The 26,295-nt window shown below is 33.3% G+C and overlaps 6 protein-coding genes across 6 annotated transcripts; all 6 read left to right on the forward strand.

Moving 5' to 3' along the window:
* The first annotated feature begins 245 nt into the window (after positions 1–245).
* On the forward strand, positions 246–3,350 carry Tsp_02917 (peptidase inhibitor 16). Its single transcript, XM_003379202.1, has 8 exons — positions 246–330; positions 769–807; positions 1,333–1,439; positions 1,615–1,866; positions 1,919–2,031; positions 2,294–2,610; positions 2,728–3,012; positions 3,133–3,350. The coding sequence occupies exons 1-8, from the start codon at positions 246–248 to the stop codon at positions 3,348–3,350; spliced, it is 1,416 nt and encodes a 471-aa protein (XP_003379250.1).
* A 3,384-nt stretch (positions 3,351–6,734) lies between these two features.
* Positions 6,735–9,909, forward strand: Tsp_02918 (ankyrin repeat-containing domain protein). Its single transcript, XM_003379203.1, has 7 exons — positions 6,735–6,776; positions 6,829–6,904; positions 7,071–7,258; positions 7,312–7,475; positions 7,529–8,035; positions 8,944–9,536; positions 9,593–9,909. Exons 1-7 carry the CDS (start codon positions 6,735–6,737, stop codon positions 9,907–9,909), a joined length of 1,887 nt encoding a protein of 628 aa, XP_003379251.1.
* Positions 9,910–12,221: 2,312 nt separating this feature from the next.
* Tsp_02919 (malate oxidoreductase) lies at positions 12,222–16,428 on the forward strand. Its single transcript, XM_003379204.1, has 16 exons — positions 12,222–12,316; positions 13,605–13,652; positions 13,715–13,862; positions 14,088–14,246; positions 14,308–14,432; positions 14,486–14,567; positions 14,623–14,784; positions 14,838–14,941; positions 15,004–15,113; positions 15,170–15,267; positions 15,396–15,509; positions 15,561–15,666; positions 15,716–15,858; positions 15,909–16,079; positions 16,141–16,264; positions 16,316–16,428. Exons 1-16 carry the CDS (start codon positions 12,222–12,224, stop codon positions 16,426–16,428), a joined length of 1,902 nt encoding a protein of 633 aa, XP_003379252.1.
* A 2,227-nt stretch (positions 16,429–18,655) lies between these two features.
* On the forward strand, positions 18,656–20,248 carry Tsp_02920 (major facilitator superfamily domain-containing protein 7-a). The gene has a single exon (XM_003379205.1). The coding sequence runs from the start codon at positions 18,656–18,658 to the stop codon at positions 20,246–20,248; it is 1,593 nt and encodes a 530-aa protein (XP_003379253.1).
* A 1,090-nt stretch (positions 20,249–21,338) lies between these two features.
* Tsp_02921 (conserved hypothetical protein) lies at positions 21,339–21,678 on the forward strand. The gene is made up of 2 exons (XM_003379206.1): positions 21,339–21,497; positions 21,532–21,678. The coding sequence occupies exons 1-2, from the start codon at positions 21,339–21,341 to the stop codon at positions 21,676–21,678; spliced, it is 306 nt and encodes a 101-aa protein (XP_003379254.1).
* A 147-nt stretch (positions 21,679–21,825) lies between these two features.
* Positions 21,826–25,397, forward strand: Tsp_02922 (carboxylesterase family protein). The gene is made up of 10 exons (XM_003379207.1): positions 21,826–22,101; positions 22,422–22,583; positions 22,682–22,844; positions 23,093–23,278; positions 23,503–23,801; positions 24,072–24,198; positions 24,295–24,515; positions 24,587–24,779; positions 24,835–24,970; positions 25,025–25,397. Exons 1-10 carry the CDS (start codon positions 21,826–21,828, stop codon positions 25,395–25,397), a joined length of 2,136 nt encoding a protein of 711 aa, XP_003379255.1.
* The last annotated feature ends 898 nt before the right edge of the window (positions 25,398–26,295 follow it).

Raw genomic sequence — 26,295 nt, forward strand, 5'->3', positions numbered from 1 at the left:
TGGTATGTTTGCTTTTTCAAGCTTGCCATAAAGTTTGCCGCTGTCCTTTTCTTCCTCGCTTCAGTCATTCTGAAGAAAACCTGTCTGAGTAAGCAAACGTTGACAAAGAATAAGCCGGAATAAAGTAGTTTATCTAAACTGTGAAATCTTCGACAAACTGAGGTGGTGAATAACGGGCCTCAGAAAAATGAAAACATACAACATGCATTCTGTTATTTTTAGTCAGACTGAAGCAGATCTAGAACATGGCTATTCTTCGGCGTTCGGAAGAAGTCAATTTTTTTCAAATCACATTCATTTCCATGTGCCTCATTGCTAACTGTGTTCAAAGTAAGTGAACACCACATGCTGACTGTATAATAAACACAGCATACGTAAACTGTACAATAACCCTTTTATAAAATGTGCTTACTAAAATTTTCCAAAATATAATATTGCTACACTGGCTTAAAATATGATGCCAACATGCAATAAAATGAAAAAAATCACTTGCTACAGAAAGTGACCGTAATTAATTTAAAAATAGTAGTTGTTCGCCATTAAATTTAATTTTTGTTTTTCCTAAGGAAATAATAACTAGCTCTGATTTCATCTCAGCATCTCTTTTCTCACTTTTTGTCTATAAAAATGAAAAAGTAGTCTATTTCGTAGTTTGCATCAGCAAATTAGAAGTATCATTTCATATTTGCATGCCTCTTTTGCATGTAGGGCAATAAAATATTCACGTCGGATATTCTTAATTTCAATTAAAATGCCCCATTTTTACAGAAATCCAGTATTTAAGAAATTTATTCCACTTAGATCAAAGTAAGATGAAAGCTATTTTCAAAGGAAATAAATTTCTTTGGGAATCAGAGCTTATCACTAATCTATATTATTTTTAGAAATCAGAAGTAAACCTTTTCATGACAACATTCAATATTAAAATATTCGACTCACAATTACATGTATTTGCTATTAATATATTACTAAACACTGCAACATAACTTTTTATGTTTATATTTTTTTATTATTCATTTATTAAATGTGTAATGCGCAGTCACTGATTCGTTTGCATTTTAAAGATAAGAGTAACTTGAGAAATGTATTTTACATTATTTATATTTAACAAATTACAATTATTTTAATATATTACAATATACATAATTAATCATTATTTTCATCACCAGCAATTATTGATCCATGCCACAACATCATGCTGCACAATGAAAAAATATATAACCTGTAACAGGGCATTTTTGTAGTTGAGTTACATTAAAATCAGTGGATTAAATTGCTGAAATACACATATACATATTTCAGCCTTTTAAACTTGAAATATTTTGCTTATAGGCTATGCTACGAAACGTCATGCATTCAGCCCAGTTCAAATACAGATGATACTAAAAGAACACAATCGTCTGCGAGCTATGGAACCAGCTGCAAATATGCAAGAACTGGTAAGTCTACTGAAATGTAAAAGAGAAATTTCGAAATTTCATCTTATCAAATTAACTAGAAATTTATAAATTAAAATAGATTGTGCACAATTAAAAATTTGCATACTGTCATGCCTATTACTTGTCTCAGCTAATTGAAAATAAAATACTTCAAAATCAGTTTCACTGTTTTTAGGTTTGGGATGAAAACCTTGCATTTATAGCTTTAGACTGGGCTAGTCGCTGCACAGCTGGACATCGCAGTTTGTGGCAACGGCGACGTATCAGCTCTTACCATGTTATTGGAGAAAATATATGGTGGAGCAATGAGTACAACATCAGAGCAGATCTTGGGTCTGTAATTCGAGATTTTTATAGAGAAAAATGGTACTATTCATATGAAAGTAATTCTTGTGCAACGAATAAAGTTTGTGGCCATTATCTTCAAGTAAAGTTTAAACTTCAAAATGTTATACAAATACACATTCTTAATGATGCAGGTTGTTTGGGGAGATACATGTGCTGTAGGATGCGCCGCAGCTTACTGCCCATTCATACACCAAGGTAGAGGAATACGCAGTGGAAATATGATCGTCTGCAATTATGGGCCCGGGTAATAATTACTTTCACTAATATGTCACTTTCTTTAAAACAAAATATTTTAACAGGATCGAGTAAATTTCTTAAGCCTCTTAATAATACTTTCTTAATACCTCTCTATGGAAAATAATCATTCAAATCTTTAACAAAAGAAATAAAAAATTTATAAAACTTTTCATTTTGAAAACTACATTAGTAATGTGATGATGAGTTTTGTAACTATGACAACTTTTGATCAAAATTTTTACATAAAATAACACTTACCATATTTGTAGAGGAAATATCATAGGCTATCGTCCATATAAATATGGCCAACCGTGCTCCACTTGCCCATCTTCATGTCGAAACGGACTGTGCCGTAATGAAATGAGTCAATTTTATTTCATTTACTTTCATTCACCTTCCTTATTTTCAGCTTCTCAGTGTCGTCTGCGTCACAAAGTCTTGAAAGAAGCTTCAAAGCCGTGGAAAACGATAACTGAAAATGCAACAGCATTTCAGAATTTCATTTCAGTTACAAAAGGGAAAAATGCAATTTCAGCTATTTTTCCATTAAACGTTACTGTACTTCAAACGACACCACTGCCAAAAGGTAAGCTTACTTTGCTTGTTGTTTTGTTTTTCATTGTTATACAATAATAGTTCTTTTTCAATTCAATTTATTATAATTTACGTTACTAGACAATTTGTTATAAATAATTAAATTCAGTCATATCAGTTAGATTAAAAGTTGATGAAATACGCTGCACAGGGATGTGTGAGAAAACAAAAAGCGAATGCATTACCTGGGCTGAAAATGGACTATGCGAAACCAACAGGCAGTATATGGATTTGATGTGCTCAAATGCGTGTGGAATTAGTTGTGATCTTATTTTGAAAAGAAATCTTACTTTGAGCGAAATCGCAAGAAAAGCCAACAATAAAGTAAAAATTCGAAGAACGCTTCAAAAAAATACAACAACAACTGTTGAAGCTCAAGATGCTGCTGCAAACAGTACAAAAGAAAGTGGCAAGTATTCCAATAGTCGAAATAAAATGGAAAAATATTTTAATTTTCACCTTTCTATTGAATTTTGCTAGGCTAAATTCTGAAATTCTGTCATTAATTTTTCAGATGACAATTTATGCACTGACAAGCATTTGCTGTGTGCAAAATGGGCCCAACACGATCACTGCAGTATTAATCCTCTGTATATGGCAAAAGCTTGCGCAAAGTCTTGCAAACTCGAGAAATGCTTCATAAAAAACAACACATTAATTGAAATTGTTGTCAAAGAAGATAAACAGAATGATACAACAACAGCAATTGTACATCGAAGAAGATTTCTGTAAAAGCACAATTTAATTGTTTTTATTCAAATTCAATAAATCTATTCAATTTTAGCATTTAACATGAAAAATGGCTGAAACACTTTTCATCGAAAGGGTAAGATGAACTGAAACTAAATTCCTGCCTCATGATATGGTTATCTGCCAGAGTTTCTATTCTCTAATACGCTAATAATTATTATTTGCATTAAAAATTTTATTCACACAAAAATGAATGTTATTTCCCTTTATCAGGTAATGCATAATAATTTTAATTAAATAACAGCGCTTAAATCGACCAGAAGAATAAATAAGAGGTGTACACTAGTATAAGAGCTTTTCACAGTTATGCACATTTAGTTACACTAGCTCAGTCAGTTTTCATAATATCATTATCTAATTAGTCATCACTTTAAATAATACCCCAAGTAAAAAATTATGGGAATGTAAATGACACGGAAAGGCTGTTTTCAGCCTTAATGTTAATATATAAACGCCACACGCTTTGAATGCATAATACAAACCTGCACGTCATTACCGTAAATACCATTAAACAAAAATGTTTTTTCTTAATTTTGAAGTTCGATTAAAATTTACAAGTAATTTTATACAACTTTTAAATTTAAAAGAAATAACATACGACAAAGTAAATTACCTGATGACAAAGTAAATTAGCTGTAATGAAAACGGCAACGTTACTGTAAACCGTTTTTTCCACTGTCATTATTAAAGTTTAAAAGTATAATAATAGGACATTTTGAGAAACCGTATTAAATATGATTTTTGGTCATAAGTGAAATTTTTACTTATAAACCCTACGCACATAATATAAGAAATATCCAAATTTAACAAAAAAATTAACTAGATGAATACGTGTATTAACATGCAATCAAAAATTCATTCACTTTAAATGGTTCTTAATGAAATTATTTGCAATAAATATGGAATGAAAAATAAAACAGTCTTTGAAACTGTAATGGTTTATTTAGCTAATAATCAAAAATGACATACTTTACATCGTTAGCTTTGATGCTTTTGTCCTGAGCGCTATTGTTGTGAGTAACCTGTTTTATATCAATGAAATGAATTTGCCTCCATCAAGTTGCCAAAAATTGTTCTTAAAACGTCAGTGATCGATAGTGAGAATATCATCTGCCATTTCTCGACAAACCATCTCATAGGCTTTCATTGATTCAAAAAACTAAGAATAAAAAAAATAAATAATTCACTTCATACAAAGTAAACAATTAATTGTTCCAAATGAATCATCACATTGTTCGCCTTCTATTAACACAATAACTTTTTTCAACAGTAAACTAAATCTTTGCAATTGTATTCACAGGCATATTAAAAATCTGGGTTACAAACAACAAAATAAATAAAGCAAATCAAAACTTGAGCCTTTTCAATTTAATACTGTTTGTGCATTAAAATATGCAAAATGGAGCAACTGATTTTCATGTCATTTCTACATTGCCAGCACACAGAGATTAAGTTACAAATGTAAAAAAATAGTTGCTAAAACAAAAGATCAACTGATTGCGAATAATTCAAGTGTATTTCTTCAATTCGACAATAAAAAATTTTTCAGCCGACTGAAATTTGTATGAAAATAAAGTTACAGTAACCTGTTTTTGATTCTCACGGTTGATTAAATAGCGCGTTAATTATTGCCAGTTGCAATTGCACTTTTCAGTTTATTCAGAATTTTATGAAAATTTTCCAACTAAACAATCTTCGTCTACATGTAAAAGAGCAGTGAAAATGTCACATGGTAACCGTTGGAACAATGAAGAAGTGGTGTTTGAAATTTACATAATCAAATATGTTCAACTGAACGGCATAGGTGATGATATGATTGCAATTGCCACTTGCATGTCGATAAGCAAATAGGACTAGTCATGCTAAACGACGCTATTGATTGCACAGGTAACCGGCTGGCTCTTTTCATAATGAGCTGCTTACACGGTTGGCCCTGAACGAGCTCTGGTGCGAAAGGGAGGTTACTTTTCCAATATAACACAAACTGGAACAGTGAAGAGAATCTGGGTCGGTGCTATTGTATTTCAGTAGACTCTGACCGTATGCTTTTGCAACTTTTCACCGTGCAGTTTCCGACCATCCATTTAGCAACACGCCAAGCGCATCCAGGGCGCGTCTGGACACTTCCGATACGCATTTGCGACCTATTCGTGGTGCATCTGCTTTTTTCACTTTTGGTGCATCAACGTATGCAACAAACTGGTATACATTGAATCGTTGAAAATGATAATTTTTCCATCGAACTTTATATCAAAATATTTCTAATACGTCTCTGTACTACATAGTAAAACTTAGCTAAGTGACCTCGAATTCAAAGGACAATGAAGTGAGAAAAATGAAAAAGTAAGATTCACATTTTTTCTTTCTTATTGAAATCCTTTCTACATACATGTTTCATCCATTTAAGTGCTTTATTCATTTCAAACGGCCATTTCTGAATACTGCACTTCTGCATTTCAAAATATGCATTCATTGAATTTGTACATATTATTCATTCATTCTGTATTAATGAACAATCATGATTTATTTTTATTAACAATAATTTTTTAATAGAATATCTGATTGCTGCATCACAAAATATAGCAGTTTCTTTTAAAAAAATAATTTAGATTTTACACTTCATAAAATGTAATTTATAAAGTTTACTAAATTACATCATAACAATCATTGCAATGTCAAGGACTTTGTCGTGTTATGACATGTTAAATATGAGCATGCAACTTTGCAGAGTAATTGAACAACTTCTTCATTTCTATATGGACAATTTGTTTATATTGAAGTTTGAAGTCTTAAGCAGTTTATTTATCAGCATAAGTACCTGCCTATTCAGTTATAAGAATGAAATTTGTAACGTGATTGACTGACTATTTATAGAGGAAGCAAAAATATTTTAATGCACATATGTGGCATTAAAATTACTATTCTGTGCGAATACATTATTCTAAACCAAAAAAGAATTGCCTAACCGAATGCGCGATAATAATAAAATTACAAATAGCATAACGCGAAAATTGCATTTACATGTGACTACAGTTGTGCTGATTTTTATGTTAAAGTAACTGCTAAACAGATTTTATACAATGTGCAATATAATTCAAAATTTCTAAACTACTATTAGAAAAAGAACAAACGGAACATTCTGCGATGTTGTAGCATTGTAAAATGATGCTAATATTAGAAGAAATTTATAGTGTTATTAAGCTTAATTGATGCAGTTTAAAGATTAAAACGGTTCATTTCATCTTGTAAAAATTTAAATTTTTAGGTCACCCGGTCGTTCATCATGACTTTCCAATATCTATTTTGAAGCAGCGTTGTTAGCAAACAATCTGTTTCTGCTAAGTTCATGTAACTGCAAAAGTTATTATGAGACTATGGTACTTTCTTTTATATTCTTCATTTTTAATGGTGAGCCATTTGAAGATGACATTTCATTTTTATAAACAACATAAAATTTTAGTTTTACAATGCTCTCAGCACAAGCAATAAAGAACAGACAGGCTATGTGAGCGTTTCCAACTCCAATCGAATCCAAGGTAAGTTTTATAGCATTATTTGATGCTATTACTAGACTTGGATTTATATTTTGTTCAATTTTGCATGTTTTGTTGAAACCTTGTACTTCTGATATCATTTCAATTTCGCAAATGAATATTTGATACAAGCCTGCTTAATAACTTTTGCGTATCAAAAATGTTTCAGTTAATTTGGAATGTCAGTCAAGACTGATGGCCATACATATCCGGTTCAATTCTTCCATAACTCCATGGTTCACTGACTGGATAGTTGTTGGCGATTCAAATCGGCCAGAATGTCGTATAAAAGGTGATGGATCGCTGGAATATCTTATAGAAATTCCACTACATGGTGATCAGTGTGGAACTGTGAAAGTAATTGATGTAATTCAGAATTATTAATGATAATGATGATAGAACATTTAAAGATTGCTCCAAACACTTTTGAAACTTTCATTGGTGTTAAAAAGACTCCAAACTTAATTTTGGACGGTGATGATTTGTTAAAGACTCGTTGCGTTTATGGGGCCCCACAAATACAACAGCCTGTGATTCCATCTTTACCAGCAACGCAAAGACAAGCTGTTTTGCCGTAAATATTATTTCAAAAGCGCCTTATTACACAATTTAAACTGTTTTATTTAGATTTCTCACCGAACCAACTCCGTTTGAAGTGACCGCTCGAACAAATATTTCAGCTTCATTTTCACAAATCTACTTGATCACTGGAATTTCACTGCTTTTAATTGGCTTGTGCGTGTTGTACGCGTGCTTATATTACTGCTTCAGAAGACGCCAACGAAAAAATAAGCAGAACAAAACACAACGCCTTCTGGTATCAGGTCCGGAAATTATCAGTCGACCAGATTCTTCAATGGCAGCTGAAAGTTCTCGAAAAAGTGTCATGACACCCAGTTGGTGGGCACCCTCAGCACCAAAAGACGTTGATAATTCCGTTCCTGCAGCACTGATTTCTCACGACTACATGCTATCAATTAGCAACAATGGCTCGATAAAGGGGCCCTTGTCGACAAGCAGTGCTGATGATACATTCATGCCTTCGCTTAAAGAACCAGCTGAACGATTGACAGTAATTTCTGGAGGTGGACAACAACGTTTCTACGCAACTGCTTCACAAGCGACGACAGCAAAGTATGATATTTATTTCTTATTTTTCAAAAAATGCTTCCAAATAATTAAATGCAATTACTTATTTAAAGTAAATAATAATAATAATGATTAAAGTATCAATGGCTACAGTAAGAAATTTGAGATAAAAGGGTAATTGTTGTATAGCAAGTAACAATTTTTGTGACGCCTAATCCTATCAAAATGACAATTGCTATTTAAGTCATTTTCAGTTAATATTTAGCAAATACGAAAACAATCGCAGTGATATTGATATTTCTCGACTAACGTTTCAGTTGTTCATCTTGTACGCGTAATTTTGGCACATTTCAAGCATCTTGCACAAACATTGTCCACTCAACACAGCAATACTTCAAGCAATTTGTAAACATTAAACCTTTTGTTTATTTTCCCGTCAAATGGTGCCCACTTTTTAATTTTTGCCAGTCAAGCAATGTCACATGCCAAGTTCACACCATCCAGTCCGAGAGTTTGAATGGGACAATTCTGAGGTGTTTTCATCTGTTGCTGCTTTCCTGTTTGCAACCTTGAACACGGGTTTAAAGTGTTAGCATTTTGTTGTTAAAATTTAGTGAAAAAAAAACTACAAAAAGTTGACAGAAAACAAGTAACCTTTCTAACAAATGTTGCTCTACTATGGGAACTTTCTTTTGAATTTAATGAATAAAAATATTCATTGACAAACTTCTCTTCACATGAACAGAACAGTTTAGCGAATGTTAAAATGCAAAAAGAAAACAGACTTTTGTCCTTCAGAATACTTTCAACACGGCAGAAGAAAAAATTGATATTTTGTCATTTTTTAAATAATATTTTATTCATTTAATATAATAATAGTTCAAGTTCTGTATTGAACTTGGTAAAAATTAATTTTATGCATACTGCGTTTAAAGTAAATTTTACACTTGTAGAACGTTCCCTATTACTACTACGCCACCTCCTTTACCAACCAGTGTGACAAATGCTATCAGCAATGACAACAACAAGCAAAATTCGATAGTGAAGCGGTTATCTGTTCTTTATTCCGTAATCGATAGGAAGAAAAAACGCAAACGCAACGCCCAGAGCGAAGAATACAGTAGCAGTGCTATATCTGAAACGAACGATTACGCCAGATCTGTATCAGAAATTTATGCAAGTCCAGCAGAAGTGACATCTCTTCATCCGGATAGAGTTCCAGAATTTTCTCGAACGAAATACCAAGAATCTGAATTAGCAAAACAAATTTTGCTCGAAGATCTTGCCAATGCCGTGAGACGCCTGTGCATGGCATCGCGACACTGCATGACTGTTTTCTCCCAAGTTGATATTGATCGATGGGAAAATTTGGTCAGACAAAATCGCAAATTCCAAGAATTATTGCTTAAACCGGACTTTGAAAGCTCATATGAGCATTTGAGCAACTTGCCTGATTATAAGGATAAGTTTAACAGCAATCAGTGGGCGTTGATTGTACAAGCGCTGAATGAAATTTTCGATCGGCGTCGTCTTGCTCAAGCAGAAGGTAAATTTCATTTTCGTGATTACATAAATTATGATTGTTATATAAATAAATTTTAGATTCAAAAGATCAACTTTTAAACTTACATCACGACTCTGTTCGTTCCAGTGCTCGACTTTTTACCAGAGATTCTTTTCGTCGAGTGCAACGAGAAATGGAAACTTTATCAGACAATAATCATCACTTGGAAGAAAAAGGCGGAGAAGGAGTGATCAATAGTAACAGTAGTCTGCATGATCCCAAACCAGCTCCAAGCCCTTTGCCTTCTGGTGGAGTCCGATCCAATCGTGAATTGTTTTCCAATATTCCCAATCTAGGCACTTATCACGGTTACATTTTTCAACGAACTTCTCAATTCCCACAAAATAATCAATGAATCCAATTACCGTGTGATCTCAAAACAGGATCATATATATATACATATATATGAATCGTACCTTTCCAAATGCTTTAGTGTAGAAAAGTTTGAAAAAATTGTAAAATCTTGATTTACGCATCAAAACCGCACACGACAAATTAAAATATATTTCATTTTTATTTAAAAAACTTGAAAGAGATTAAAATAAAAAAGAATCAAAATAACTTTGAGCTGCAAAATTAAGTTTCACATTTCAACATCATTACAATAAAGTTTACTGTATTGAATTTTGAATTTAAAATATTAATCTTGTTTTTTTGCTAAAAAAACTATTTGTGATTTTTTAATTCATAAAAAATCATAATGTGGAAGAATTTTTTTCATATTAATTTTTTCTATTAATAATACATGATTTTTGTACTACGCTTGAGGAAAGAAATGCCACTCAACTGTTGACAATATTTTGCATAATAAATTATTTTTTTGTTCATTTCTTTTCATCGTTTCTTTTATTTGAGAAAAACTTTTACTTTTGACAAGTTTATCAATATTTTATTTTCAACATTTTGAGTTGATAATGATTTATTATTAATTTCATAATGATATCGTGACAACTTACTGAGTGCAAATGATTTTCAGGGTTAAAAAATTGCCCTGTTTAAATATTGCTTGAGAGAAGTAAGCGCTGATTTTTTAGTTTTTTGTTTTTAACATATTAAATTTATCGAGAATGCTAAGTAAATTTGCTTGCTTATCAGCGAATTTAAATTCAAATTAAAAAGTAGGGCAGTATTAGCATAATTGACTTTATCAGTTTAGTAGTAAAATTGGAAATTTTATTAGATGAAAAACAATTTTTATAGGACTGAAGGAATAATTTTATGAGCGAAAGTCATAGTTGAATTTGTCTTGTGCATTTATGTAAAGGAAATTTTAAAAAATGAAATTATTTATTTATTCACTTCCAGTTTACTTTTATCATATTATAAATTTTGACGGCAAGCTAAGTGCTTATACATTTTTGATGCCAATTTCTTTTAAGTTATGAAATTTATAAATCCAATCCGCCGATGTTATAAAGTTGTATTTACAAGCAAAACAAAGCAATGTATTGAAAGTTCTCATATCATAGAACATGTTTGATTATTGCATGCAAATGCATTTATGAGTAATTCAGAAACAAGATTTTTCATCAAACAACCTTTTCAGTTCAGTTTATTATACATAATGAACAGTACATTTTGTTGGTAATTGATTTCATGAATGTTGTTGCTCTTAAGTGACGAATCAAGTTTCAATGAATTCAGTGAACATCATCAACAACATTATGATTGTAGTTTGAATTTCTTGCATTGTCAAACCGCTGTCGTTTGCATTTAAAATGTTTGATGATAAAACTGGTGATCATTGATCGTATAGGCCACCGCCGACTGCGGACAATTTGTCAGTAGTCGACAAAAACTTGCCGAAAACTCATAAATTGCCTGAACATTGAATATTCAATTTTAAGTTCAATTTCGATTCATCAAATCTCAACTGTATCATATATCCATAATTCAGAATCTCTGTTCGGACGTCAAAGCGTCAGCCGTGAAACTTGCAAACAAGTTGAGCAGCAAGCGACTTGGGACAAGAAAATCTCGGTAAGCTTAGCAAGTTTTGGAGATTGATAATTATGTTCTTTTGTTAATCTCCTTGGCGGAAGCTTTGCTGTTGCCGTTGTTAATTGTTCTTTCTCATTTGCATAACGATGCACATGTAGCGTTGTTTTTCTGGCCGTTTTGCTTATCGCCGTAAGTTTTAATTAAAATCAGGCAACAGAAAGAATATTCTTTTCACTTTCATATTGCATTATGAATAAATATTGAAGTTTAGTTTTAAATTATTTTCAACCAATTTTTAATCACACTTTGATCTGAGTAAAATAACCATATCGGTGATATTCTTTTGTTCAATGACCAGTTTCAAGCGCATTTTCTCCATTACGAAACATAAAAACTGAATAATTATTCTTCCGAAATGGTGCACATTTTCCCAGATTAGAGAGCGATTTTTGCCGATGAAATGGCGGAAATGATGATGCAAATACATGCAAACGCTGAACATGAAAAAGAACGTTTTTTTCAATTATTTCTAAAATTTGCATTTGGATGCTCAGATTGGAGACGGTATTGATTTTTCATTTCAATTTTTAATGGCACTGCATCTTCATATGGCGTTATTGATTGAAATTCTTCAAAACTGACCTTGCAAGACGTTGGCGAAAAATGGAGCTCGTTATAATCGATTTTCTTTGAATTGTTGTTTAAATTTTTTATATTCCATTTGAAATGCAAGCCGGAATTAGTAAATCTTGCTTACGCGAATTTGAGCGAAATGAGAAACATAGCAGCTGTCATCAGTCGATTACTTTTTGGAATACCAGGTATGTGTTCCGGTAGTTGAATGTTTAAAAAATGATAATAAATATTTAAAAATTATCATTGAAATTTTATTATTTTTGTTAGTTTAATCAAAAATGTATGATTTCGTGCAAACCACGTTAGTATTATTGTTTCGTCTGTGTAGTAGTATTTTTTCAGCGAACAATTTTCACCATAAATGCACGTCGGGAATATCCATCATTGATTTGAATCGAATAGAATACTGTAATACAAATACTGACAGGTCATTATGTTTTTTCTGGTTGCTTTTTACAGAAGTTATTTATTCTTCAATAAAATTATTATCTTCTTATTTACAAGCGAAATTTGATTTTCTCGCAAGTTGGAGTGATTTCCAGTAATATATTATTGAACAGCAGACGTTGCACTTTGTTCTGTGCTTGTTGTCAAAACAAAATATATGTAACTTCATTATCAATAAAAATTACCATTTACGAAGATTCCATTCCATTGTACATTGGCACATTGCACTTCACAACCGCATCAATCATATTATTTGATTATTATACTCGTTCCGTAAGTGAAAAACTATTCTGTTATTTAAATCAGTTTTGTAAGTTTTGTTTTTTGCTTTTTATTTTAAAATTTTTCAAAAAAGTTGCTTTCTTTTCCTTGTAATTGATCTTGATGTTGAATTTCATGTTTTTTCTTTGGGTACATTTTCAAACAGTTCATAAAACTATTTTTTGTTATTCATTAAAAAAATAACTTTGCAAAAATTTAAAATTTATTCAATTTTATTAATAATCCGATATGACTGAATTGTTTTTGGCTGATTGAAATGTTGAAAATTTTGATAATCGTTTATTATACATACATCAATCAAATATAAGTAGCAGTGGATTTTCATAAGTTGCATTTTCGACGATAAAATGTCATTATTTTAAAGTAGACAATCGAATTTCCGTTAGCAAGTCGTCGTTCTGTTTTGTAAATGTATCGCATTTTGAATGTAATGAAAAATGATGATCGAAATTTTTTGCCATATTTTTTTGATGGCGAATTATGGAATTATTTCACAAGTCAAATGATGTCTAATAATGCTGCTGTTCTTCTGTGCATGTCGAATGCAATTTATTGATCATTTATTGATTTTTTTGCACAAAAATAAAACTGATTAAGTGGAGCGCGTGAATGAATGAGTTTAGCATTCAGTTCATATTTTAGGCGCAGTTGAAAATCATTTACGTCTCATCAATCTCATTTTTTAAACACTCAAGGTTGTTAAATAATTTTTTAAATGTTTTGAATTTTTTAATTTGTTTTCAGTTATTACGAAAATTTGTCGCTGAGTTCTCAAGCTGAAAATGTTCTCGAGTTTAATCAAGTAAGCTGAGCAGTTGACAACTGTGCGCTTTTGAAATGAAATTAATTTTAAGGGGAAAGTCCACCTCTTTGTCAAACGTGGTGAATGCAGTTTGTCGTACCTTTTCATCTGCTCATGTTTACGAAAAATCCAAGCCTACAAAATTTTCTCATTGTAAAACTCGTGGATGGGATGTTCTTCAGAATCCTCGCTTTAACAAGGTAAGAAGTCTTATCAAACTGCTCCTTCACTTTAGCCCTTACAACTGATTAACTTGAAAATGTAAATAAACATTTGTTTGAATATTAAAAATGTATTTGTTGAAATTAAAATGAAAACTGAAGCCTTTTGCTACAAAAAATTGATTTAAATGTCATTTTGTCGAGATTTCAGATGTGGAATCTGAAGTAAGCAAGTAAATTATAAAATTTTTTTTTGTTTTCTAGGGTTTAGCATTTACAATAACGGAGCGGCAAGCACTAGGTATACACGGATTGCTACCTCCAAAGACCCTTTCAGCTGACGAACAAGCGCATCGTGTGGAAATGAATCTTGATGCCCTTCCCAATGATCTTAGTCGTTACGTAGCTTTGAGCAGTTTGCAAGTTAGTTATTATTATTAAAAATCTTTTGTTTTGCTTATTATTATTATTATTATTATTTTAGGACAGAAATGAAAAGCTCTTTTATCGCATTTTGTGCAAGAACATTGAAAAATACATGCCTGTTGTGTACACTCCAACCGTTGGGCTTGCTTGTCAACAATTTGGCATTATTTTTCAAAAACCTAAGTACATTTGAATTACTGATTTAATATGTTTCCGCTAATAATTTTCCTTTTTAGAGGAGTTTACGTAACTATATATGACAATTCAGTGGAACGAATTGATAACATTTTATGTGCTTGGAATGAAACAGATATTCGAGTGTGTGTTTTGTTAAATTTTGTTTGAAGTACATTTTATTTTTTTGATTTGTTAGGCAATTGTGGTTACTGATGGTGAACGAATTCTTGGCTTGGGTGATTTGGGAGCTTATGGGATTGGTATCCCGGTAGGGAAGCTTTCTCTTTATGTAGCCCTGGCTGGTGTTCAGCCCAATTGGTGTTTACCGGTTGTTTTGGATGTCGGAACTGACAACGAGGTATTTTATGATGGTATTTTATGCAAATTTAAGTGAGCTTTAAATTTTGTAAGGACTTAATCAAAGATCCATATTACACTGGTTGCAAGCAGAAACGCGTTCGAGGTGAAAAATATGACCAGTTTATTGACAACTTTTTTCAAGCAGTTACCAGAAGGTAATTTTGATATATTTCTATTCATAAAATAAATCTTTTATTTATATAAATTTATTATTTAGATTTGGACAGTCTTGTTTGATTCAATTTGAAGATTTTGCAAATAAAAATGCATTTCGTTTACTAGAAAAGTACAAAAATCAATACTGCACATTTAATGATGACATTCAAGGTTTGTGGTTGGTTAATGATGAAGTTTCGTTTTCGACGTTTCAGAAATTTATTTAGGTACTGCATCCGTGATTGTTGCTGGCCTATTAGTTGGCGCGAAAATTGCAAACAAACCTCTTAAAGACCAAAGATTTTTGTTTTTTGGAGCTGGGGAGGTAAAAAATATTATGCTTTTTATTGAAATTAAGTTTTTTTGTTTACTTATTTAACGTTTGCCGTTGATGCTGATTTATGGTGAGAATATTTTTCTAATAATAAAATTATCATTATGATTTGTTATTAGGCAGCAATTGGCATTGCACGACTTCTCTGCATGGCCTTACAAAAAGAAGGACTGAATTTTGAAGAAGCAAAGAAAAGAATCTGGATGATCGATATAAATGGACTGCTTGTCAAAGTTTGTATTTGTTTTTATTTTATTAAATTTTTAACTTGAAAATGTTTTCAGAACAGAAAAGATCTTACCTCACACGAAGCGCAGTTTGCTCAAGACCAATCCAATATGCAAGGTTTAGAGGAAATTGTTGATTTTGTGAAGCCTACAGCACTTATTGGTAAGCATATGCAGAAGAAATTGCATTTTGACAATTGTATTGTTTTCAGGAGCTGCTGCAGTTTCTGGAGCTTTCAACAAAAGCATCATAGAGAAAATGACAGCATTGAATGAGCGTCCAATTATTTTTGCGCTATCGAATCCAACTTCTAGAGCTGAATGCACAGCTGAAGAAGCCTTTGTACATTCCAAAGTATGAAACAGAAATTGTATTTTTATAATATTATTAACATGTCATTTCAGGGCCGTGTTATTTTTGCCAGCGGAAGTCCGTTTGGTAAAGTAGAATATGAAGGGAGAACTTATCATCCTGGACAAGGAAATAATTCGTACATTTTTCCCGGAGTTGCACTAGGGGCAATTTGTTGCACTAGTCGCCATATTCCGGATGAAATATTTCTGGTAGCCGCGGAGGTAACTTATCTCTAAAATAAGTATCTTATAAAATTTGAAATTAAAATGTTGATTCTGATAGGTTTTGGCTGGTATGACTAGTGAACGCCATATCCAAGAAGGGCGTGTTTATCCGCCCATAAACACAATTCCTGAAATTTCTGTAAAAATTGCTGCAGCTGTGGCTGAATACTGTTACGAGGCAAGTGCATAGTTCTTTTCATATCAGCTGTAAATTTATATTTGCATTTAGAAAGGTTTGGCACTGCGCTATCCTGAACCACATGATAAAGAAGAATATATTCGTAGACAGATGTACAGCTACGATTACGACTCTTATGTTCCTGATTTTTATGCTCTTGGTAGTTAATTTTTGTTAGAAGGAGATCATTTGTTGAAACACCAGGCAAGTTTTAGTTTTACCGCCCCCCCACTCCCTCCCCCCACTTCCACCCAGAAAGACTTTCAAATTAGTTACGGGTTATGTTGAGCATGAATTTTCTTATAAAAATATTGTGTTCTTGGAAAAGCGTTCTTTCTTTTTTCATTATTATTAATAAAAATTTAATTAACTGTTCGTTTTTAGTTCGTTTAATTTTTGCGAAAGACCGACAGTATGAAATATACTAGATTGAATATGTAATTTCAAAGCGGTTTAATGATAAATGTTTTACAATTAAATTTGACCACTGCTTATTTAATTTTAGTTCAATCAATAATAATAGTTAAGGTAATAAAATAAGTTTCATTTATTGCATCACGTGAAATTTCATATTTCTGAAGTATTGCTTAATTTTGGTTATTAGCGGAAATTTAAATTCTGCACTTTGTAAACTAATTGTTTATAGAGTAACACGCGCTCTTTATGTATTATAGCTTATTGATAAGCTGTAAATGGATCTCATAAATAATATTAACCATTGTTGTGTCGAAAAGAAATACTCCACTTCAGTTTTAGAAATATTTTAAATGAAACTAAGAGCAATAAAATAGATAAAATTATCCTCAATAAATAAATGTTTATTACAATTAATTTCCTATCAACATGTACGTTGCATAAATTTTGTGCATATGTTGCATAAATATTTTTATTTTTAGTAAAATAAATATGCATGATAGACGTTTTAAGGCGATCAGTCACACTTTATTATAATGAACTTCAACTTTACAGTACGATATAAATGATACCTAAACATCAGCTATTTAAAATTACTGTCATTATTTGAGGTGAAGTAAGATAAATTGATATTTGCTCGTCTTCTACTTAATCGAAATCCAAATCTGGACTGTGAAAGTAAGGTTGTAGTTTTTATTCAGTTATTCGTTGCATGCAAGTGACATTAAATTTCACGTAACATTAACAGTCCATCTTCAATTCAGTTCATTTCAGTAATATATATCAGTTATATTATGAATTGTGATGTTAATTGTGTTAAAAATCAGTTTAAAAAGAGCACAGTCAAAATGAACTGTTGATCAGTTTTCAACGAATCATCAAATCGATGCATGAATCATGGTAGTTTTACTGTGCAAATGGCAGTGGTTGTAGATTTGAAAATCGAAGCGAATAGGTGCAGTTTAGAAATTTTTAAAAAATGTTTAAAAGTGCATAAGGAAAAGCAAGTTTAATTTATATTTAATATAATATTATCGCGCAGTGCATCGTTTACGTTAGAGTTCATATCAAGTAAGCGCAATTGTAAGTAATTGTGATAACACTGTTGACACATTTTGTCACCTTTGAGCGCATTCTGCGCATTTCATTCATTGGGGTTTGAATTTTTCGGTGAAAAATCGAGAGCTTAGATGAATAAATATTAATTATGAGCGTATTCTTCAGCTTTTTGTCAATTTCGAACAAACATATAGTTATTGTGTTAGTTGAAAAAAAAAGAATTCATCTTATTGTAAGTAAATCGTGAATTGATACTTTCAAAGGGTACGTGGAGTTGAGAAGTGAAAAAATTGCATGTCTACGCGTGCAGTCATGAAATTAATCAACTAGTTTTGTAACTAATTGACAAAGAAATTTGCACGACGAAACTGTGGCCAGTTTTTGAAGAAATCATTACTTCGAGTTCATTGGCTGACAGACAGCAGCAGTTGATGATGATTGTGTCAATTGGTTATTTTTATTGGACAAATTGTATTGAAATTATTGATATATTTTTTGTCAAGTGAAACATAAAAATGCTAATTTTGTGATGATTCATCCGTTCATGAGTTCAAATTGACGAATTAAATAGTAGTTGAAATGAAGTTTCGACAGTCGCATTCCAAGGGGTATGGGCATTTGGTTTGTTTCAGTTCATAGGGAGAATTTTTCATCTGTTCTTTATGATTTATGCTACGTTCAATTTGTTGTTTTAATTTGAGATAATTTTGGTTCTATTCGATTTAATCGTCTCTTTGTGAGCTGATTAATACGTTGAATTCTGTAATTGTACTATTCAAATTACTGTATCATTGAAATGATTCAAAATTCTGAATTGCTCGTTTTGAATGGATCCGATTGACTTTGTTTCAGATTGGCTCAAAAAATATTTGTTGTTGATAATAAATAAATAAAAAAGCAGATGAAGTGGAAAATTCCAACTATGAATTGGAATCGGAATGATGCGACGCAGAGGCAAGAGGCAGATGCAACGTCGCCGTCGCTGCGTCGGCCTCTTTCCAAAGCGGAAGCTGGACAGGATGTGTTGGAGATGGATGTGGATGAGACAGGCAGTGCGTCGTTGTTGGACGATGCAGGCGGTGAAGCGGTGTTGGAGTCGGCCGCAGAACAGTCGTTCAAAGTTTACAAGCGGCGTTGGTGGGTTCTGCTGTTGGCCAGCATGTTGAACGCGTCGAACACGATGTCCTGGATATCGTACGCTCCGGTGGCGAATTTCGTCGATACCTACTACGGCAAGCAGGCGGCGAACTTGCTGAGCATGGTGTTCATATTCTGGGCGATTCCGGTCGGCTTTTTCGCCATGTGGATGGCCGGTCGGTTTGGCTTGAGGCCGGCTTTCCTGTTGGCCAGTTGGGCGAACTGCATCGGCGCGTTGCTTCGACTGACCAGCAACGTGCCGGATGCGGGCCAAGCTGCCCGGTTTGTGATGGTCATGAGCGGTCAGTGCTTCGCCGCCTGCGCTTATCCGTTCATCATGTTCATGCCGACGAAGATCGCCGCCGACTGGTTCCCCCACAACCAACGTACTATCGCCAACGTGATCGCTTCGTTGTCCAACCCGTTCGGTATCATGGTCGCCAACGCCCTGTCCCCTCGGCTGGTCTTGCACACGTCCGACGTGTTGTTGTTGAACATCATCTTGGCCGTACCGGCGGTTGTAGTGTGTCTGCTGGGCACGACGACGTTGCGCAGCTCCATGCCGCCGACCCCGCCGTCGAAAAGTGCCGCCACCCAATGCTTGGACTTCAAATCCGGACTGGTGCGTGCTTTTCGTTCCAGGTCCTACGTGGCGTTGTGGTTCGCCCTGGGCATCGGCATGGGCGTATTCAACACTTTGTACACGGTTATGCAGCAACTGCTCTGCTCCAGAGGCTACGACAACAATTTTGCCGGCCTCTGTTGCGTGCTGATGATCGCGACCGGCATGGTCGGCGCCACGGCGGTCGGCTACTTCGTCGACCGGACCAAACTTTTTGAAGAGACAATCAAAGTCAGCTACGCGTTGGCAGTGGTCAGCGGTACGGTGTTCACCCTGTTCAGCTTGCAGTACCACATGCAGTGGGGAATTGTGATCGGATGCGTTTGTTTCGGCTTTTTCGGTCTGGCCGCCTACCCGCTCGGCTTCGAAATGGCCGCCGAATGCACGTTTCCAGTGGCCGAGTCGACCAGTGCCGGATTGGTCACTTTTTCCGGACAATTGCACAGCGTAATTTTCATCGCCCTCGTCCAAGCTCTGGGCAGACCGTTGTCCGGCCCCGCGTTGCAGTACCAAGTCTGCACCGCCTTGCCCGACGTCAATACCGAAGCCTACGATCTGACTGTGCCGATGCTGGTGATGGTCGCTTGTTCGTCCATTGTCGCCTGCTTGTTCGTTCTCAGCTTCAGGCCGAAATACCGCCGGCAGCGTTTGGACAACAAGCACCATCACGACAATAACCACCCTGCCAAGGCGAAAAAATCCACCAACCAGGAAGGTATTCTAGAAATTCGAACTGTCTTCATCGACGGACAATGACGCATCCTTTTTTTCTTTTCTTTGTTTTTTTTGAAAAATACAAGTAAGTATGCAAGCTTTACTTTGACATGCATGATCTTTTTCTGTTTTATTCTTATAATTTCATCTTTCACTGGTTCACTTTTTCTTACAAATTAAACACAACATTTCCACTTATTATTTATTACTGTTATTGTAATATTTTCATTTGCATGAAAAGAAAACTTGGAATATTTTCCAACTTCACCTGCTTCAGCATGCATCCTTGTGAATATGTGTTTATTTACGATTTATTCAGCATTGGAAAATGTATTGCAATGACAGAGAAATATGCATGCAAAAGTGGTGAATGAAATTCCACGTTGAAAATACCTTTTGACTTTTCTTCAGTAATCAATTTTTCATTTCAACTCTGAATGACGTATATTGTTAGGTAGGTTTTTCTTGTCTGATTCTCGGCAGTTTTATGGGATTTTTGAAAAATCACAGCTAACTTTATAATATACTATTCACCAAGTACTATTTATTCACTTACTCAGCATCTCTCCACGTTTTTTTGCTCCCTCTGTTGCTCACTGTTATTTTAATGATCTATTGGTCTTTCATCTTTGTTTTCCTGGAAATAATTTTATCACCCAAATAAATGAACACCAACTGAATTATTTATTTCCAACAATGCCCTCATATATATATATATATATATATATATAGCATGAATTTGTATTCATTTGTCAAAATTCAGAAGCAATTTCAATCCTTTCTCAAAAGTATGCCTGTTGAATTATATCAAAATAAAAATTTCCGAATATTTAAATATTTCTTAATGAATTTTTTTGTGAAAAATCTACATCCGCTTTATTACGGAGCTTTGTTTTTTTTGTTAATTACTTGTAAAATAGGAATTGAAAAATTTAGCAATTGCAAGTTTAATTTAATTAATTCAGAAATTAGATAACTAGCAATATTCATATCAATCATCCAGTGTTCGGAATATTTGCCGTTCAAGATTCCTCTTTATTTATTACTTTTTGACAGGCCCGTTTGTCTTCATTTTTCAATTTTCAAACGTAATATTTTCAACACTTACGTCGGTCGATCAAGCATGCTTAACATGCTGTGCTGTGCTGTGCTGTGCTTGGTTCTCGGAACTAGTGAAAATTTATTTCATCACACTAATTATCTGTTTCAACACAACTGGCTGGCGGCTATCTTTCATGGATACGAGCCAGATAGAGAGAGGCTGCCAGCAATGGGAAATTTTCGCATTTCGGTTTCTGTTATATGTTGAATAAGTAATTTTCCAGCCAAGCTTGAGAAAGGAAACGCTTACATCAACGACAGCCGCCTCTTCGACAACGTGCTATAGATTGAAGAGAGAAAGAGGAAATACGCACGCACCACATAAATATACATATACACACATACACGCACAAACGCACAGCAGCAGCTAACCAAGCTCCCTCCGCTGATTGTCGTTCTACTATTACTTTTCAGTTTATCCACTCAGTGCAGTGATTGTTTCCAGTGGTTTTTGGATTGAAATTTCACCCATGCCAACAACAAACTTTGGTTAGCATGTCCAAATTTGAAAAACAATCATGACGTTATTATTGGTGTTCTTACTGCTGTTATTATTGACTACCCGTTGGCTAGCATTTCACAATTTAATAACCTTTGGGAAAAAATATCTCCTTATTATCACTTTCCTTTCGTTTTTTTCTCTTATCAATGCACAACATTTTGACGGCTATCATACTGTGCGCGTTGAGCAAGGTTTTATCAAAGGACGCCTTTGGAAAATTGACGGCAGGCAAGTACAAGTGTTCCTCGGCGTTCCATTTGCTGAACCACCGGTTGGTATTTATCGTTTTCAAGTAAGTTTTATTTATTTATTTATTTATCTATCTATCTATATGCATACATATATATATATATATATCTGTTTTTTCTTTTTGTTTTCTTCTTCAATCTTTAACTGTGCTGAATGAATTTAGAGAAAAATTATGCCACTATAAATGAAGATGTATATAATTCTTTCCGAGAAAAGCTGAAATTCTTTTCATATCCCACATATTCATTGTTTTAATTATGTATATTTTTTTCTGAACTTCAAATTTTAGTATCAATTTTTTCATTACATATTATCTTATAATACATGTCTGTTAAATTTGTAAACGAGTAATAATATATTTAGAAACCACTGAAAAAGCAACCTTGGGAAGGAGATCATACAGCATATGAATACGGCCCACCTTGCATACAATTTATGGATTTTCATGAACACGATCGTTTCTCTGGTCAAAATATGAAGCGTCAACGAGAAGACTGCTTATATTTGAATATATTTTCACCTTATGTGAGTTGAATTTTCAGCTGTGTATACTTGATTGCGCGCTCGATTTTTGAAATATTTGTTGAATCGTTTGCAACTGTTCACAGTGCGTTATTTTTAAGGACTCTGATCCTGAGATGCTTTATCCGGTTATTGTATGGATACACGGAGGCTCATTTTTAGCCGGTTCAAGTGACAGTGGAATTGACATGACGGTGACAATAAAGAATTTAATTCTGAGAAATGTCACTTTGGTCACGCTCAATTATCGCTTAGGACCGCTTGGTAAGTCGATTTGCAAATATTCACTCAGCGTTTTTAATTAATTCAAATTCAACTTATGTTTACAATAAATGATGTAAAAAGAAGTTTTTTTTGTTTAAAATTCAAAAATATTTGGTAGAAATGCTTTTTTTTCATTAATTGCATAGTATTTTACATTTGTTTTATAATATGTTGTCTAATAATATTATTTGCATGCAATGCGCGGCAATAGTGTGTATTTATTTACATGAATTATGTGTTTTCTTTAGGATTTTTATCTACTTCACTACCAGATGCTAAGGGCAACTTTGGTATATGGGATCAAATCGAAGCTCTGAAATGGATACAGGCTAACATACGTGAATTTAAAGGTGATCCAAACTCTGTAACTGTGATGGGAGAAAGTGCCGGTGGTTCCAGCGCCTCACTTCTTGCTTTAACACCAGCTGCAGAAGGTAATGTATTTTCAAATTATTTTCTGTAAATGATAATAATACTTATTTTTAATCTGGGTATTTTTTATGAATAAAAGGTACGTTGTAATAATAGTGTAAAGTAATTTTATTAGCAATTATGCTGAGGCAGTCGCAACAGTTGTTATTATTTTTTTAAGTCTTATATGTATATATATATATATATATATATATATATATATGTATGTATGTATGTATATATCTAGGTCTGCTACATCGGGCTGTTTTAATGAGTGGTTCAATCGCAGCTGGATGGGCGGTAAAACGTATTGGTGAATCGAATTGGAATATTGAAAATTTGTATAAGTATTTAACTTGTCGGAATAAAATTAACTCTGAAGAATCTTTGTCACATGTCGAACCAGTGCACCAAGATTATGAATGCAATTATATGAAGCAGCCACTGCATTGCGATGCTGCTGATTCGGAAAGGGATATTTTCGAGTGCTTGCAGTTGAAAGCAGACTTCTCCAACTCTTTAATGCGCAAAGCTTTCACCTACGAGGTAATTAGCGAAATTTTCTCACTGGAAACATTTTTAACAATGTGTAGCTTCCGTGTCAATATTGAGCATAAATTTAGTAAAGAAAACACTTTACTAGCAAAATGCAAATTTTCAGTGAAAATTGTATTTCATAGGTATTTTCAAATTCTTTTTTTAAAATTAGTTTTCCTACGTCAAAATCTAGTTCAGATGACGTAAATTTTTTAAATCATGATCATCAATCGTTTGATTATTAATTGTTATTCCTATGTGCATATTTTGTTTTTTAAGTTTGGTCTTGGGCAAATTTTAATAGATGGTGAAATAATTCCATCCAGTTTGAATCATCTGCTTGCTAATTATTCACGTGTTCCAATACTTATTGGAACGGCTGAATTGGAATGGGCGCACAAAAAAGGTAATAATAATCCATTTTAGTTTTTTGGAAAGATTTTTTTAAAAAAAATATTAAAATATAATTTATTTTTTTTAAATGTTATTTGTCTATTTCAAGCTATATTTTATGGCTTCAAATCTTATACTACTGTAAACGAACGCATGGCAAAAGAAAAAGCTCAGCTTGTTGTCCAGCAGAGTTTGTTACCGTATTTGGATACGTTTGTTTGCAATGACACGTTGAAATTGATGGCACAGGTTGCTTTGCACAATTATCTTATTTGGAATAGCAGTGGTCCGACGTGGGAAATGACTGAATTTGTCGAAAGTCTTCAAAAGGTATGTGCTTTTGAGAATTTTAAAATCCCTTTCATTTTCATTCACTTTGTCGAATTATATATCCAATGCAGATGGAATCTGACATTGAATTCACTGCACCTATGGTAAAAGAAATAGATTCCTATTTGCAAAACAACCAATCTGTATATCTTTATTCTTTTGAATATTTACCTTCAAAAGATTTGATAGAAGAAGAATGGGTTGATGTGAATTTGTTCGGTTTGAAGCGTAAAGTACGAACTGAACGAAAACTACCAATAAAATGTAAAATCGAAATAATCGAAATAAAATTGGCTTGTTTGAATGAAAATTATTTCAGATGCTTTCCATGGATTGGATCATGCTTTTATTTTCACCGAAGGTTACAGTAGCAATATATTCTTTCCTTACGGAGAAACTGAACGCCAAATTTCTGACGCATTGTGTCAGTTTTTGGCCAATTTTGCAAAATTCGGGTAAATTGAATACCAGTGAATGAACAAAGGAGAATTGAATGATTTTTGTTTCAGAAATCCCACTGTCCAACCGGTACATGGTATTTTTTGGCCAGTGGTGAATGAAGATCATTCGAATTATATGAAATTTGCTTGGCCATTGGAGATGGTTGAAAACAATGCACGTTGGTCGAAGGCAAGCTTCTGGAACGACTTGATGTCTGAAATTGCCACCTTTGCTGCCGAAAATGGTATGGGTCGAGAATTTCCATTTACAAACGAAGAACAGTTGCAGTTGGCTGCTTTTCGTCGAGCTTGGTGGGCTTTATGGGTTCTGGTCGCTGCGATCGCTTTTCTCCTCTGGATCATTATCATTTGTTTGGTCACGCAGAAATGTCTCGACGTGCGTAGTCGACATTACAAAAATATAATTGTTGCCAATGTGTGAAAATTTGTTTCTTAAATCAAGCACATTCCCTTTCTGTTTTACCTTTTTCTTATTCACACATTTTTGTGGATTATTTTTATTTGTTCAATTTTTTGAACAATGCTTGATCCGGAACAACTGCCATTTCTTCTTCATCTTCACTGATATGCGATTAAAGAATTTAGAAAATTAGCAAGTTAGCAGCACTTGGAAGTGGATTTGAACTGAAGAAGTAAATTTGCATTTTTTTTCAATTCTGTAATTATGATAAATAAGGTAACTGCTCGTTGAATCCGAAATTTTATTCAATTTTTCTTATTTTCATTTCTGAAACGGTACCAAACTTTTACTACGTGGCCTTCTTTTACTGCAGCAATAAACATTCATTTTTCTACAGTATTAACTGAAATAATCATACTTGAAAATCAAATAGTATAGTATTCAGGTTGTAATTTTTTTTCCACTTTTAAGTGTTCACTTCAAAAGACGATCAATTGTAAACTCATACAAATTAAGCTTGCAGTTTTTGCGATTGAAAATTATCTGATGCATGATTTTCTTCGTATTTTTTTAAAGGTAAGCTAACTTTAGTCACTTATTTTTTCCTAACAACTGTACGCTTATAATAATATGCTTATGGTATTAGTCAGTTTTCTTGTTGAATGACCTATTGCAGATTTTTCACTTCGATCAGTGAAATATCACGTGAAACATTTCTAAAGCAATAAGTTTCATGTATGAACATGTGAATGCAAACATAAATGTGATCAAGAATTGAACAGGAACGTTTTTAAAAAAATTTACGTAGAAACAATCACATAACAAGTTTCAAAATAGTCAAAATATGATAAAACTATTTACATCAAACCGACAGTGGGTACATTCCATTCACTAGCAAATCTACTGCTGACTAGACTAA

Source organism: Trichinella spiralis (genome assembly GCF_000181795.1).
Source record: "Trichinella spiralis strain ISS 195 chromosome Unknown Scfld2, whole genome shotgun sequence".
NCBI classification, from domain to species: Eukaryota; Metazoa; Nematoda; class Enoplea; order Trichinellida; family Trichinellidae; genus Trichinella; species Trichinella spiralis.

Coding starts and splice junctions, on each gene's coding strand:
- Tsp_02918 (XM_003379203.1), top strand. CDS start 6,735: ATGAGACTATGGTACTTTCTTTTATATTCTTCATTTTTAATG. Junction 8,036..8,943: donor TCACAAGCGACGACAGCAAA/GTATGATATTTA, acceptor TTACACTTGTAG/AACGTTCCCTATTACTACTA. Junction 9,537..9,592: donor TCGTCTTGCTCAAGCAGAAG/GTAAATTTCATT, acceptor AATAAATTTTAG/ATTCAAAAGATCAACTTTTA.
- Tsp_02920 (XM_003379205.1), top strand. CDS start 18,656: ATGAATTGGAATCGGAATGATGCGACGCAGAGGCAAGAGGCAGATGCA.
- Tsp_02922 (XM_003379207.1), top strand. CDS start 21,826: ATGACGTTATTATTGGTGTTCTTACTGCTGTTATTATTGACTACCCGT. Junction 24,516..24,586: donor TTGTCGAAAGTCTTCAAAAG/GTATGTGCTTTT, acceptor TATCCAATGCAG/ATGGAATCTGACATTGAATT. Junction 24,780..24,834: donor ACGAAAACTACCAATAAAAT/GTAAAATCGAAA, acceptor AAATTATTTCAG/ATGCTTTCCATGGATTGGAT.
- Tsp_02919 (XM_003379204.1), top strand. CDS start 12,222: ATGCAAGCCGGAATTAGTAAATCTTGCTTACGCGAATTTGAGCGAAAT. Junction 14,785..14,837: donor ATGTCGGAACTGACAACGAG/GTATTTTATGAT, acceptor AAATTTTGTAAG/GACTTAATCAAAGATCCATA. Junction 14,942..15,003: donor TTTCAAGCAGTTACCAGAAG/GTAATTTTGATA, acceptor TTTATTATTTAG/ATTTGGACAGTCTTGTTTGA.
- Tsp_02917 (XM_003379202.1), top strand. CDS start 246: ATGGCTATTCTTCGGCGTTCGGAAGAAGTCAATTTTTTTCAAATCACA. Junction 2,032..2,293: donor GTCTGCAATTATGGGCCCGG/GTAATAATTACT, acceptor CCATATTTGTAG/AGGAAATATCATAGGCTATC. Junction 2,611..2,727: donor AACGACACCACTGCCAAAAG/GTAAGCTTACTT, acceptor AATTAAATTCAG/TCATATCAGTTAGATTAAAA.
- Tsp_02921 (XM_003379206.1), top strand. CDS start 21,339: ATGCTGTGCTGTGCTGTGCTGTGCTTGGTTCTCGGAACTAGTGAAAAT. Junction 21,498..21,531: donor TGGGAAATTTTCGCATTTCG/GTTTCTGTTATA, acceptor GTAATTTTCCAG/CCAAGCTTGAGAAAGGAAAC.